This window comes from Esox lucius, chromosome 3, assembly GCF_011004845.1.
Source record: "Esox lucius isolate fEsoLuc1 chromosome 3, fEsoLuc1.pri, whole genome shotgun sequence".
Lineage (NCBI taxonomy): Eukaryota > Metazoa > Chordata > Actinopteri > Esociformes > Esocidae > Esox > Esox lucius.
In genome coordinates, this window is record NC_047571.1 from 22,291,979 (window position 1) to 22,304,871 (window position 12,893).

At 42.6% G+C, this 12,893-nt stretch overlaps 2 protein-coding genes across 2 annotated transcripts; one reads left to right on the forward strand and one right to left on the reverse strand.

Moving 5' to 3' along the window:
* Positions 1 to 104: 104 nt before the first annotated feature.
* On the reverse strand, positions 105 to 5,580 carry alg3 (ALG3 alpha-1,3- mannosyltransferase). The gene is made up of 9 exons (XM_010888508.4): positions 5,272 to 5,580; positions 4,703 to 4,802; positions 4,072 to 4,219; positions 3,734 to 3,894; positions 3,430 to 3,550; positions 3,090 to 3,295; positions 2,840 to 2,916; positions 2,602 to 2,746; positions 105 to 2,435 (listed from the first exon to the last, which is right to left on the reverse strand). Exons 1-9 carry the CDS (start codon positions 5,537 to 5,539, stop codon positions 2,243 to 2,245), a joined length of 1,419 nt encoding a protein of 472 aa, XP_010886810.2. The 5' UTR covers positions 5,540 to 5,580; the 3' UTR covers positions 105 to 2,242.
* mul1a (mitochondrial E3 ubiquitin protein ligase 1a) lies at positions 5,545 to 10,434 on the forward strand. Its single transcript, XM_010888499.4, has 6 exons — positions 5,545 to 5,638; positions 6,340 to 6,493; positions 6,616 to 6,703; positions 6,845 to 6,965; positions 7,084 to 7,315; positions 9,133 to 10,434. The coding sequence occupies exons 2-6, from the start codon at positions 6,377 to 6,379 to the stop codon at positions 9,652 to 9,654; spliced, it is 1,080 nt and encodes a 359-aa protein (XP_010886801.1). The 5' UTR covers positions 5,545 to 5,638; positions 6,340 to 6,376; the 3' UTR covers positions 9,655 to 10,434.
* The last annotated feature ends 2,459 nt before the right edge of the window (positions 10,435 to 12,893 follow it).

Genomic DNA, 12,893 nt, shown 5'->3' on the forward strand with positions numbered 1-12,893 from the left:
CAGTTTTACTTAAGTGAATGACCTGTTAACTGGGTGGTATGGAAGTGTAGAATCAGTGTGTAAAAAAAAAAAAATATCACTAATAGTGATTGAATGACATGTAGTTATTTCATCACACAGATGTGCCTTTTATTTTTCATCTTTATCAACAGAATAAAACACACCTTTGGAATCAATCTCCAATGTCTTTGTATTTGTGTGCACAAAGGACTCATGCAAATCAAACTAACATACAAATAAAAGCAAATATATAAGCACTAATCTCTGGCAACCATCATCAATGGCAGCTCATTATCAAAAGTTCACACTTAGAAGGACAGAACTCACATTAAAGGTTGTTTCTGTGAAACAATTTGAATGTTATGCAGCTGAATTATCCCTGAACATATTTCTGGACTAAAATAAGTTTTAGTCCAGGACTAGGCTTATTTCTGCCTGCAAAACTGTCCCTGTGTTTTGTCCAGAGGTATGCTGAATCTGGGTGCAGGAAACAGGTCTTGCTCTACACTCAAGCCCCCACAGGCACACACTCTGAAAGAACAAAAGGCATAAAAACTAAAGTTTCTACTAATAAGGCTGTTATTGCTATTGTGCCCTATAGGTGGCGGCAGAAGCTTATCAGAGAAAACAGCTACATTTAAACCATCCTCTTTAAGTAGTAAAAAAGTTAACACTCTGTTTTGGAGTTAAATACAAACAGTGAAAAAAAATATATAATAATATATGCCATTCAGAAGCAGCTTCTATCCAAGCTAAATGTTTTCCACGTCTGTGGTCCCTTGAATCAAACCCACTATCCTGATGTTACCATGCTCTACAGACTGAGACCCAGACGACAAGGCTCTTCATAGCAACCAATGGTCCAGTAAGAGCAGTTCTAAACACCTGAATGGTACAATACAGAACTAAGATAGTCTTCACCAAAATATGGGTCAATTTTAAAATGGTGTTTGGTGAGAAACTTGACCTGGGTTTACTCCCATTACCTCTGATATCATCTACACACAAATGAAATCAGGGTCAAAGTGAGTACAGTTTAGCAGTGGGAATAAGAAACACCGGTGGGAAAAACACAACAAAAGAGCAAGGAAACTATAGCCAACCAGACCAAAATTAAATATTACTAAATTACAGCTGCACAAAAATGAGCTAATTGACTTGGAAAAAACAAGCCGTTGGCAGCTTTATCCATACATCCAGGTGTACAGTGAACGGTTTGGATGATGGAATTATTTGAGAATGTAAAAACATGCACTGAATACTACCAAAAGTGCCACTGACAATCCGATGAAAAAAACAACAAGTGTTAATGACCACACTGCACAGCAATACATAAACATTTTACAATTCGGCCAAGGATCATAGGCTACTAAATGACTAGAGACTATAGGCCTATGGTCCAAAAATATTTGGGCCCCATTCCTGGGAAGTAAGAGGATCATACCTGGGGCCTTTTCATTGATAACCATTCTGAAGACACTGGACAGAACCAGGTAGTGACATTCCCAACACAGTATTTCCACAGAAGATCATAGACAAATATTGGCTGAATTCACTTGATTTCCTTTACTTTCCATGATCTTTATTATACATTTAAAATGATATTTCCTTTAAATTGATACACTATTACAAACTGAAATGATCACAAAGTTCATAGTTGTAATAATAATGATAAAATGACATATTGGTCATTGGTTACATTTCTATTTGTATTCCCCTTCTGGGTGTCCCTGACCTAAGGGTTTCTCACTGTTGACCATCAGCCAGATGAGTGATAATACTTAAAAAGACAAATAAAGGACAAAAGGAAGTTGACATAAAAATAAAAAAAAAAGAGACCAGAAGTAAGAGATCCTTCCATAAAAGGTATTATACTGTAGGCATTTCATCTCCCAACCAGACTGACCCTCATTTAGATTTCATTCTTTACCTGAGAATCCTAACTCTTTTCAGCCTCCTTCCATCCCCATAAACCTGCATGCGACTGCCACATTCAAATACACCCACATAGTCTCACTCAGCCCGTTCACCCACCTGTACGTTACAAACCGAGCTTCAGCGAGGCGGGCAGCAACAAACCCACGCGTTTAAGACAAACCCCACACCCAGCCTCCAACAGTCATCATGAGTGGAGGAAACGGGCAAGACACGGTGAAGTAAGGGGTGAGAGCCAGCCTGAGGAGAGGGCAGGGTGAATGGTCGACCAGACCCCTGACAACGAGAGGGTCGCAGGGAACAGAGTTCACTGACTCTTGGCCTTCTCTCCCTGGGAGGCTGGGCCCAGGGGCTGGGTTGGGGCCGGGGGCGGGGCTGGGACAGGGGCCAACCACAAGGAGACCAGCATGATGAGGTGACACACATGAAGGGCTGCGGAGCTGTACGTGGTGGACGGATATGTGTTCCAAGACAACTCCACCAGACCGAGGATCAAAACCCTGCGCGTAGAAACACCAGAATACACAGCTCGTACAAGTTCTTTTAACTCATATAGAAGCTGAATTTACGATCCTGTTCACAACATTAAGTCGGAATCCTTCACGGACATCAATGGTGTTGGTGAAAACACAGTAAGGACACTTTCGAAGGCGTGCGCCCTCTTACCTGAGTAGGTGGGCCAGCTTCTTGAACCCTGCGCTCCAGAGCAGGAAAGGCAGGGTGTGGAAGTACCAGACGTAGAACTGGTAGTGCAGCGAGCGGCTGAAGCACATCCCGATGAAGTTAGACGTGAACAGGATCAGGACCATCTGTGTTTGGCGGTTATGGTCCACTAGAACTGACTGTCAGAACAATGTTTGAACATCTGTAACACACAGCATCAATAATGATATAACAAGGATATGATCAGAGCTGAGTTGTTGCGCAGGGAGGACTCTCTTGCCGGGCTCCTTTAGCAGGTCCAGGATGCTCTCACCAGGCCTGTGGAGAGAACATCTTGGTTTAATTCATTACAAGGCACCTCTGAGTAAACAATAAAGGGCAGAGATTGCCAGAGGGTACAAATATTATTTCTGTTGTGTTCCGGTTTAGGCTACACTAGGCCCCAGGGTTGTTTCCTGAACGCTGGTCCCAGTGATAACCACATGTCCTACCTTTTCCAGCGGCGCAGGACAAATAGCAGCAGGGCCATGAGGTGGGCAGCCAGGAGTACCAGGTGGAAATAGCGACTTAGGAAGAGCCACTCGGGCAGGAAGCGCCAGTTCACTGTCCATTTGAACATGAACTGACGACCCAGGTCAAAGGCCCGAGTAATATAGCCAGTTGGATTTTCCATCAGGAAAGGCAGGCCCAGCAAAAACTGTTTGGAAAACAAGAGCGTGAGAGCAAGTGACTGAAGATGGACAATAAAATAAGGAAAACAGTATTGAACTCTGGGCACAAGAAGCATGTGAGTGAAGTCTAAATGTAGGTACAGCAGATGAAATTCTTAACCTGGATGGCAGCACAGAGCGAAAGCTTGGGTATCGCCCTGATCAGTCCGAACTCGGAGAGCAGGAGGAAGAGAAGCCCGGGGGCGAACAACAGCACGTTCATCTTCACAGACACTGCTAAACTGTCCACAACAGAGGGCGAGGAGGTCGTCATTCAGACCGTGTGACAGCGGCTATCACAGCCAAGAGATGTTGAGTTCGGCTGAACTGAGATGCCTATTTAAATTAGAGGGCTGTTTTCATGTACTATGGGCACACAGAGCGGATCTAGGCTACACCTGTGTGGGACCAAGGTTCATACTTGCCTGTAGAGCCCACAGCCCAGAGACCAGCGGCGGTCCAGGAAAAGATTGACAGCCCCAAACAGCATCATCATGGCCACGGGGTCATTGAAAAGACGTAGGACAAAGATGGAGTGGATGCGGTAGGAGGCACAGCATACAAAAAAGAACACATAGGGAGGAACCTGAAAGGAAGAGAGGAAGGAAAACAAAAAAATGTCAAAAATAAACCACGCAATAGGAAATCATTACAATGCAAGTTGCAATAAAAACTAAATCTTTGTTGGATAATAGTAATTTGTACCAAACAAATAACACCATCTTGGCAACAAAATTCTATAAAGGAGTAAGTGTAGTTTCACCTTCTTGGTACGGTGGTATATCCTGAAGACCAGCAGCAGAGTCAGCAGATAAAAAACTGCAAACAGGTACTGGGCTAGGCGGATATTCCGCCCATGGTTGGTAATGTAATACAACGCCGTAAAGATGTACACAAACCCTGCTGGGTATCTAGAAAGTTGAGTTCAGTGAAGTTAGGATCAGAAATAAGTTTCAAGTTTCACTTTAACGATAAATAACCGGTTGGTGCTCACATACAGCTTTGTATTAGGTCTGGTGAAGACCCAGGGAGTATTCATTGGTTGGGTTCGGTTGCAAAAACATTATGTAACAAACTGAAAATATTTCCTCCACAAAGAGAATGTTTCACAATGAAAACAAGAATTTCCATTGGACATATTGAAGTTTGCCCTGCTCTGTGGTTGGCTCAGTCAAGTTTCTTACCGAACACCATTTTAAAATTGACCCATATTTTGGTGAAGACTATCTTAGTTCCGTATTGTACCATTCCGTATGATTTCTAAGGAAGACCGTAAACGTTTTCCTGGCCAGAAGGTTTTGCAACAGAATCTAACAAATGAATAGACCCAGAAGGTTGTCAATCCAGGTATTGGAACCTAATTGCTTAACCTGTAGAGAGGTTGTGTAACTTACACCAGAGGGCCTGTGTCTCCTTTGAGCTTGGTATAGTCGTAGGTGCCATTGATGACACCCTCTACCTCATCCATATACGCCTTCCAGTCGATCTCTGTGTCTACAAAATATATTAACCAATGAATTAAGTGACATTTGCAATAACATATAATAAACATTATACAGAAATATGTGAAGACTAAAGTAACTAAAGAATCAGTTGACAGTATGAACAGGTAAACAACAAGTACCAGAAGGAATATGAAATCATAACCAAAAAGGGATGCTGCAAAACTATTTTAAGTGCAAGACTACTTTAGTTACCACTGGCTAGTTGCTTCTAAAATGGCAGGTTGTGTGTTACCTACAAATACAACATACTACTGTACACATTTGTGCTAGAAACATATACTGGCACAACATGACATAGACATTTCATTCATACTACGCAACATCATCACCAGGGAACGTGATCACGTTGTGGCTGTAGCTAAATTCAAGATGACAAATTAGATGTTAGCTTGCTAACTAGCTACGTTCAATGCATGGCCAGGCTGACTGTCTAAACAGCTAGCATGCTAGCTACTTACATGCTACTTTTTGTATGACCCATATGTTTACTCCAATCTCCAAGAACCACAGAACTGAGGTCACCAGTATTGTGTATTCCGCCTTGAATAATATCATATGTTTGTCCTGCCATAGCGTACGAAGAGTCGCCAACACTCGATGCGGTGGAGCAGGGGACTTTTTCTTTACACCTCCTGCCATTTCGACGTAGTTACGTGCGGAGGCAGAAGCACGCGTGTCACTGTCAACCAGGCGTATTTGGACCTCATCACATGACTTAGGAAACATCCTGGCATAGGCTTTACCGGAAAATGTGTGGTCGCGTCTATAGGAAGTGGAACATGTCAGGTGACCAAAACAAAAATTGACTTCAGGAACTTTATCAAGGTAAACCTGGACAGTATCCTTCTGATTCAGTAACATTTCTATTTTGTCTGTTGCAGATAAAGGCCCTTATACATTTGTCATGTTATATTGTAATTTCTGTTGACACGTGTAAGACTTGACGAAGACATTATCTTAGAGGTCAATCACAGGTCTTTCAACTACTACGATGTACCGTCTATTAGTTTAGCTTTCAAGCTGTATAGCTGGCTGGACAAACAGCTTAGCTCCCGTTGGACCAAATATATACGATAACTAGCAGCAGCCACTTTTTAAACTGTATTTCTTGGCAGGAACTTTAATTTTTTATGAAAGTAGCTAGCTAGCTAAATACTGTACACATGATGAATATCGTCTGAATCAGCGTATACATCAGAAATATCTGTGTACAGTGTATTTAAGTCGTATTTTAATCCAAAAATAATAATAAAATTGCCTTTGTATTTTGAATGTACTGTATAATCGAGTTTACTTTGCCAGTTTACTGCGATGACACTATTCTGTCATAAAATACAATCCTTACTGTATTTACGAACATCTGATTGACATTTCAAAGAGAATCCAGCATCTGCGGATTTAATTACAGCTTGTCAGAGTGACGCCTAGCCCCCTTGCTTTCATTCAAAAATAACTCCTTCATATTACATCATGTCTGTGTGTCTGTCTGTCTCCCCACTGTGTGTCTGTCTGTCTCTCCACTGTAGGCCTGTTACTAGGGAAGTGAGAGGAGTGTGTTGCGGGATGGAGGAGTTTCCACTGAGGACGGTAGAGGGGCTGTGTCTAGGCACCAGCCTGGCCGTATCAGGTCTCTTCTTCTATATCTATAGGAAAAAGAGGAAATCGGTGGACAAGCTCAATGTTAGTACTCTTCCTGTCCGGTATCTGTTCCATTAGACATAGTCTACCCATGTTGTTGGCCAAAGAAAGTGCATTTTTAGATTGTCCTAGGACTGACTTTTTATATTTTCTTGTTGTTTCAGGAGGCACCACAGTTTACTTTAGATGGGAAACTGGCAGAACTTTTGAATGTGACACCAGGAAAATGTCTGCAATATGCTGTCATTGAAGGTACATTTATCTGGTTGAATGGGAGACATTTCTGAAATGATCACTGTACTTAATATTATCATGAGATCAATCAGACCATGTACTTGTTGGTGTAGGAGCGGTACTCACTCTAATTAATGGCTAATTCCATGGTGTGTGTAGGGGCAGTACATCCTGTGGGGGAGCCTCTGAGGAGCCAGTTCCAGGAGGGCAATGTGGGAGTGATGCAAAAACTCATGCTTAGGGAACACAAGCTGGTGTGGAACAACCTGGCCCGTACCTGGTAAGAAAACTCCAGACTGACCTCAAATTCAATGTGAAAGACAAGTGTCCTCTGGGAAATCACTTTATAACCCAAACATTTGTGTAGGACTGTCTTGACATTGCCCCCCCCCCCACAGGACAGACAGTGAGCGGGTTCTGCACCAGAGGGTGAATGCGGTACCCTTCAACCTGGTGGGTTCAGACAAGGCCTGCGTGAGGGTGCTGTGTCCTCTGGAGGCCTCCGGTCTAGAGATGGAGATCATCCATGAGAAGTTCCACCAGGCCACATATGGTTTTTCCGACATCATTGGACAGTACCTCAGTGGAGAGAAACCCAAAGGCCAGCTGGAAACTGAGGAAATGCTAAAGGTGGGATTGGGTTTGAGAATTCTGGATGTATCCATTTCATATCACTGATAGTAAACCTCTAGATTTTTCAAATCAGTTTTGAATCATAACCAAATCAATAAAAAATATTTTTATGTCAAAAATAACGATTTACAGGGACTATACTGTACAAGAGTCAATGTGCGGATGTACAATTACTAGGTTTATGTACAGTAAGGGTAGCAGTAAATGTAAAATAAACAGTAGCAGGAGCACTGTAGGTGAGATGATTATAGTACATGTTCATGTTGTGTGTAAGTGTGTGTATATAGTGAATACTTAAAATAAATCCTGCCTGACTGAGTTTTAAATAATGACTTGACTTGTCTCCTCTCCTCCCCTTACTGAATGAGATCACAGTAGTATTAGCTAGTTTACATGGAAAGTTTGTAGGTTTAGAGATATTGTATTGCGAGTATGAGGAGATTACAAGTCATGCAAACTGATAGACGGACCAGCAAGAAAGTTGCCAGCAATTCTGTAGGTATAAAATATTCAAACATTCTCTTCAAACATTCCTTGCAAATGTCTTCTGGTCATTTATGCTAGTAGCAGATTAAACATCTTTCAAATGGCCCCTTTAAGGGATAGTGCAAAAATGAGGACAAATGCAGATGGGGTAGACTGATTGGGTTGCCATGAAGTCATTTAATAATAATTTGTCCGTATTGTTTAGCAGTCATATGGCTTGGGGGTAGAAGCTGTGCAGGGTCCAGTCAGTTACCGACTTGAGGCACTGGTAGTATAGAGAGTATTATGTGGCAGGGGTCATTGACTATTTTAAGGGACTTCCTTTCACAAGGGCTGGTGTAGAGGTCTCGGATGACAGGGATCTCTGCCCCAGTGATTAACATTGCCGTTTGCACCACCCTCTGAAACGCCTTGCTATCCAAGGCGGTACATTCTCCATAGCAAGTGGTGATGCAGTCTGTCAAAAGGCTTTAAACGGTGCAGCTGCAGAATCTTTTGAGGATCCGAGGGCACATGCCAAATCTTCGGAAGCTGAAAGCTTCCTAAGAGGGAAAATACACTCACGTACTTTCTTTGCAACTGTCTGGGTGTGTGTGGACCCGCACGCAGACGTGAGTGAACAAAGTTTACAGGAGGGCACTAAGCACGCACCCCGGATGGACCCCTGTGTTGCGGTTGAGCCGGGTGGATCTGGGTGGTCAGGAAGTTAAGGATGTGAATGGGAAGTCATTAGTGGGACTAGTCCTTCTGCAGGTTTAACCTGTCTGATTGGTTTATGTGTAATACACCCTCCTATACTCCTCCTCCCCACACCTTGACGTATTTCTGTTTTCCAATTACCATTAAACACAGTTACGATGTCTTGAGTTTGGTATCGACTTTTCTGTATTCAGTCGATATCCAAATACCACTGTATTCTAAGCAGTTGCGGGAGGCCTGGAGGTTTACCTCATGACCAGTAACCGATAGGTTCCTTGATTAAATCCTGAGCCAACAAGGTGAACGAAAAACCAGCTGTTCTGTCCTTAGACTGTAAATGGGAATTTTTCAAATGTTTCAAATTGATCTTGGGAAAAAATGTAAGTTGCTGTAAGTATGCTAAGAGAATCACATCGGCTGTGTACGCCCATGTCTGATTTTTTTGTCTTACATTCAGTATAAAAGCCTTCTCTGTGTTTACAGTTAGCTCTAGCAGTTTGTCTCAAGTGCACGTTCCCTTATGTTTAATTGTGTTTAGAACGCGGGGAGGGGACCACTATTGCCCCGATACTGAGTGTGTTATTCCAAAGGGCATGAAGAGATCCTGAATGCTTTGTGTGTATTTCTAGGTTGGCGCCACTGTGACAGGTGTAGGCGAACTCATCCTTGACACGGACCGGGTGCTGAAACTCCGTCCGCCTGCAGACGGCTCTGAGTATTTCCTGAGCACAACAGACTTTGACACCCTGCGGCTGGAACAGGAGAGCCAGGCGGCGGTCTGGCGGGTGCTGGCCTCTGTGTTCGCCCTCGCCGGGGCCGCCGTCCTCCTCTGGGTGGGCCGCCGCTACTACCGCAGCCTGCGGGTCCGCTGGGACCAGGAGAGGCTCAGGAGGGAGTATGAGAGCCTGGTTGCCGGAGGGACTGTGCCGGAGACCGGGTCCGCCACTGGGGCCACGGCGGAGGGTTCCGGAGAGCAGGAGACTGCCCTGGAGAACGCCTGTGTGATCTGCCTGACCCAGGCTCGTAGCTGTGTGCTGCTGGACTGTGGCCACGTGTGCTGTTGTTACAGCTGCTACCAGGCCCTGCCCCAGCCCACCTGCCCCATATGCCGGCAGACCATCAACAGGGTGGTGCCCCTTTTCCAGGCCTGAGCTTGGGGGAAGACATCACATGGATGATGTGCTGTGTGGATACCCAGGTGGGGGTGGGGTAAACTCTACTACAGGAAGGGCCAGGTGGTCCATGTGATTATGGTTTCGGCTGCCCGTAGGACCTCATTGAAGATAACATCTCTCAGTAGAGGTGCAGGGGAACAGCAAGTAGAAGGAAAGAAGCTTCCAGCACCATGTGTGGAGGAGAGGCTGAACACAGACTCCAAGCTAGCTAGACTGAGCTGGACACAAACCCGCACATTTGTCCCCAAACCCTTCACAAAGGACACTGATAAATCAGCTGTTTTGAGCCTGTCAGAGAGAAACCCACTCTTGACACCAGACATGCCAGTGTTACACTCATCATACTGTATTCATCACCTGTACTGTTCCTGGCGTTCTCTAAGCCAATAAGATGTAGCTGCTGTGTGGGAAAATGTCAGTGTACTTATTTATGAAGCTAACAGCTGTTATTTCCAGTAGTCAATGTTATCTTATAGATAACTGCATTCTCCACTGTCTTCTTCCAGCGGTATGCACATGTAGAGAGAGATGTTTATTTTCATACTGCTGTCACTTGCTTTGTGCCTTACTTTGTTAACATAAATTCCTGCTGCTCTATGAAGTGGCTGTATCAAGAAGTAGAAGGCATGGATTTTGTAACGATAACCCAATGTTGAATAATGTAAAAAATAGATTTGATTTACAATTTTTATTAATTGTACATGTGTTTAGAGTGCCCTCTGTAATTATTGGGTCAATAAAGAATTTGGCTCTATACTCCAAAAGCTTCAAATCAATTAGAGTACTTTGAGGTTAAAGTATGCATGCTCTGATTTTGTTAGAGGGTATGTGTTTACATATTGTGTGCATAGACTCCCTACTTCATAACAACAAATATTTTGAGGCAGATTTATTGCCAAAGTAAGGAATTATATTTAAGAATTGGTTCCATGCAATAGCTGCCTGAGGTCTGCTACTCACTGACCCCACCAGGCATGTCTGATTGGTGGCGCTTTGCCAGGCTTGCACTTAAAACTCTCTAATCGCTATAGCAGTACATTTGCTGTCAGTTTTGCTCTATGAACTTCAGAATACTGCTGTTGCCATGCAGTAGAAAAATTAAGTGAGCCAGTTTCAGCGGCAGCCGTACCCAAGGCATTACCTTGTTCCACCATATTTCATTGATGTTATGGTAGGCCTATGCTTGTTCCATAATTTTTTTCCCCTTCCCATCACTTTGATAAAGGTTCTCTTTAGTCCCATCTGCTCATAAAACTGTACTGGCTAATCTCTGTACTTTTTTAAATCAAACTGTAATTTGGCTTTCCTTTTTTTTATGCCTATCAGAGGTTTGCATCTTGTAGTGTGGCCTTTGTAATTATCCTGGCAGTCTTATGCAAACAGTAGATTGTGATACTTTCACCCCCGCATTCTGGAGGTTGTTGGTGATTTCACTGACACTTATTTTAGTGTTGTTTTTCACCTCTCTGATCAGATTGCAATTGTAACAATACATTCACAGCTCTCTTTATATATGAACAACAAATGCAAAATGAAATACCTTATCAAATAGAAACACCTGTGAGCCAAATGTCCCAATACCTATGCTCACACAAAACGGGAATGGTACTCTGACAGTGTTGTTATTCTTGGTAGATAGAACATGTAAGAGTTCATATGGACAGAAATAAAAAGTGACATTCTGTACTTTTATGTCATATTTGTCTTTTAATCCTTTTTTCATATGCCTTGAGTGTACAGCAAAAATAGCAACCTTTTATTTTCTTTACTGTCCTAATACCTATTAAGAGCACTGTATATCAGTACTGTCATCTAAAAATGGTGAAAACAACCAACATAAAAGCTGAAAATCCATACTTTATTTTCATACTCTTGTGGAGTGCAGAGCCAAAATAAGTAATCTATTATCTATCTTAATATATCTAATATTTACAGAGGCACCATCTATTCAGTTTGTACAAATGGTATGTTACCAAGTATTAATTAATATTAATTCTTTTAACATATCATTTTACTATTCAATGAGCACTGAATTATGTCAGTATGAACAGATCTCTAGGAAACTTCCTGTATTAGAGCAGCACTCAACATTCTTGCTGTAGATATCAATCTTAAATGTCAGATATCAATCTTAAATGTCAGTGACTTATTATAAATCACTCTATAATGGAGGATAGGGTGTAGGACTTCATTTGTTCCCTCTCCTGGCTGTTCGTATTTATTCTGCTCTCCAGTCATTTTGTTGGATGACTCTTTGATGAGCAAAGGAGCAATAGAATCATGAACGTTGGATAGAATTAGCTTTGGAATGCACATTTATTTATAATTGTTAACATCAAACAGACTTTTTTTCCTACATCAATGTAGGTCACATCTTTCTAATAATCAATGATTGGTTTCACAGTCACTGAACAACATGGCTGTGGTATGACTGTCAGGACGGAGAAAGTAGTTCATGCTTTAATATATTGATAAGACCACCACACAAAGTTTTACAGTGGAAGTGAAGCTGCTCTTTTTCCAGGAACACAAATGTGTTGACAACGTCGGTACTCTGAGAAGTTTGCTGTTGTGTCGTGAGTCAACCATTCTGCTATTTCTGTTCTCTAACAAGCAGAGGGGAGGGGGAGGATGAGGGGGATGAGGAGAGGATGAGAGAAATAGACAAAGCCACCTACAGATTTGTTTTGGCACTAAGAAATGGCAAAGCCAGGGAAAGACAAAAAACACACTGCCATGTGTGGGTTGGCTGAGGGGTTAGTGGAGGGCAGGTGGGGGTTTAGCAGGTGTCGATCTTCCCAGGGGTGTTGGGGAGGGGGTATGAGAGAATCCTTCATAAGCCCCTGTGGCTGAGACAACAGCTGTGTCTCTCAGGGACAATTTGGTAACTTACAGCAGGGTTTAACGGAGATTGACAGGCTGCCCGAAAAAACAACAACATGTCATGGCCTTAAGACCGGAATGTCTTAGGGTTTTAAAGGCATACTTACAACAATGTTGAAATTGCTGCACATTTCATAAATAATGTAATTACTGTAGTGGCCACCAGGGGCCCAGCTTGCATTTATTTAATTATACTGGCACTAATGCAAGATAACCTGCAATGAGTTTATCATTAGATGATAATTTTAGCAAAACAGATTTAAAATGTTAAACTGAGTGTACAGAGACATAAACATGCAGACAGTAAACAGAAGAACGTACAGAATACAAAA

Coding starts and splice junctions, on each gene's coding strand:
- alg3 (XM_010888508.4), bottom strand. CDS start 5,539: ATGTTTCCTAAGTCATGTGATGAGGTCCAAATACGCCTGGTTGACAGT. Junction 3,551..3,733: donor CTGGGCTGTGGGCTCTACAG/GCAAGTATGAAC, acceptor TGTTGTGGACAG/TTTAGCAGTGTCTGTGAAGA. Junction 3,296..3,429: donor CGCTCTGTGCTGCCATCCAG/GTTAAGAATTTC, acceptor TTTTCCAAACAG/TTTTTGCTGGGCCTGCCTTT.
- mul1a (XM_010888499.4), top strand. CDS start 6,377: ATGGAGGAGTTTCCACTGAGGACGGTAGAGGGGCTGTGTCTAGGCACC. Junction 6,704..6,844: donor GCAATATGCTGTCATTGAAG/GTACATTTATCT, acceptor TGGTGTGTGTAG/GGGCAGTACATCCTGTGGGG. Junction 6,966..7,083: donor AACAACCTGGCCCGTACCTG/GTAAGAAAACTC, acceptor CCCCCCCCACAG/GACAGACAGTGAGCGGGTTC.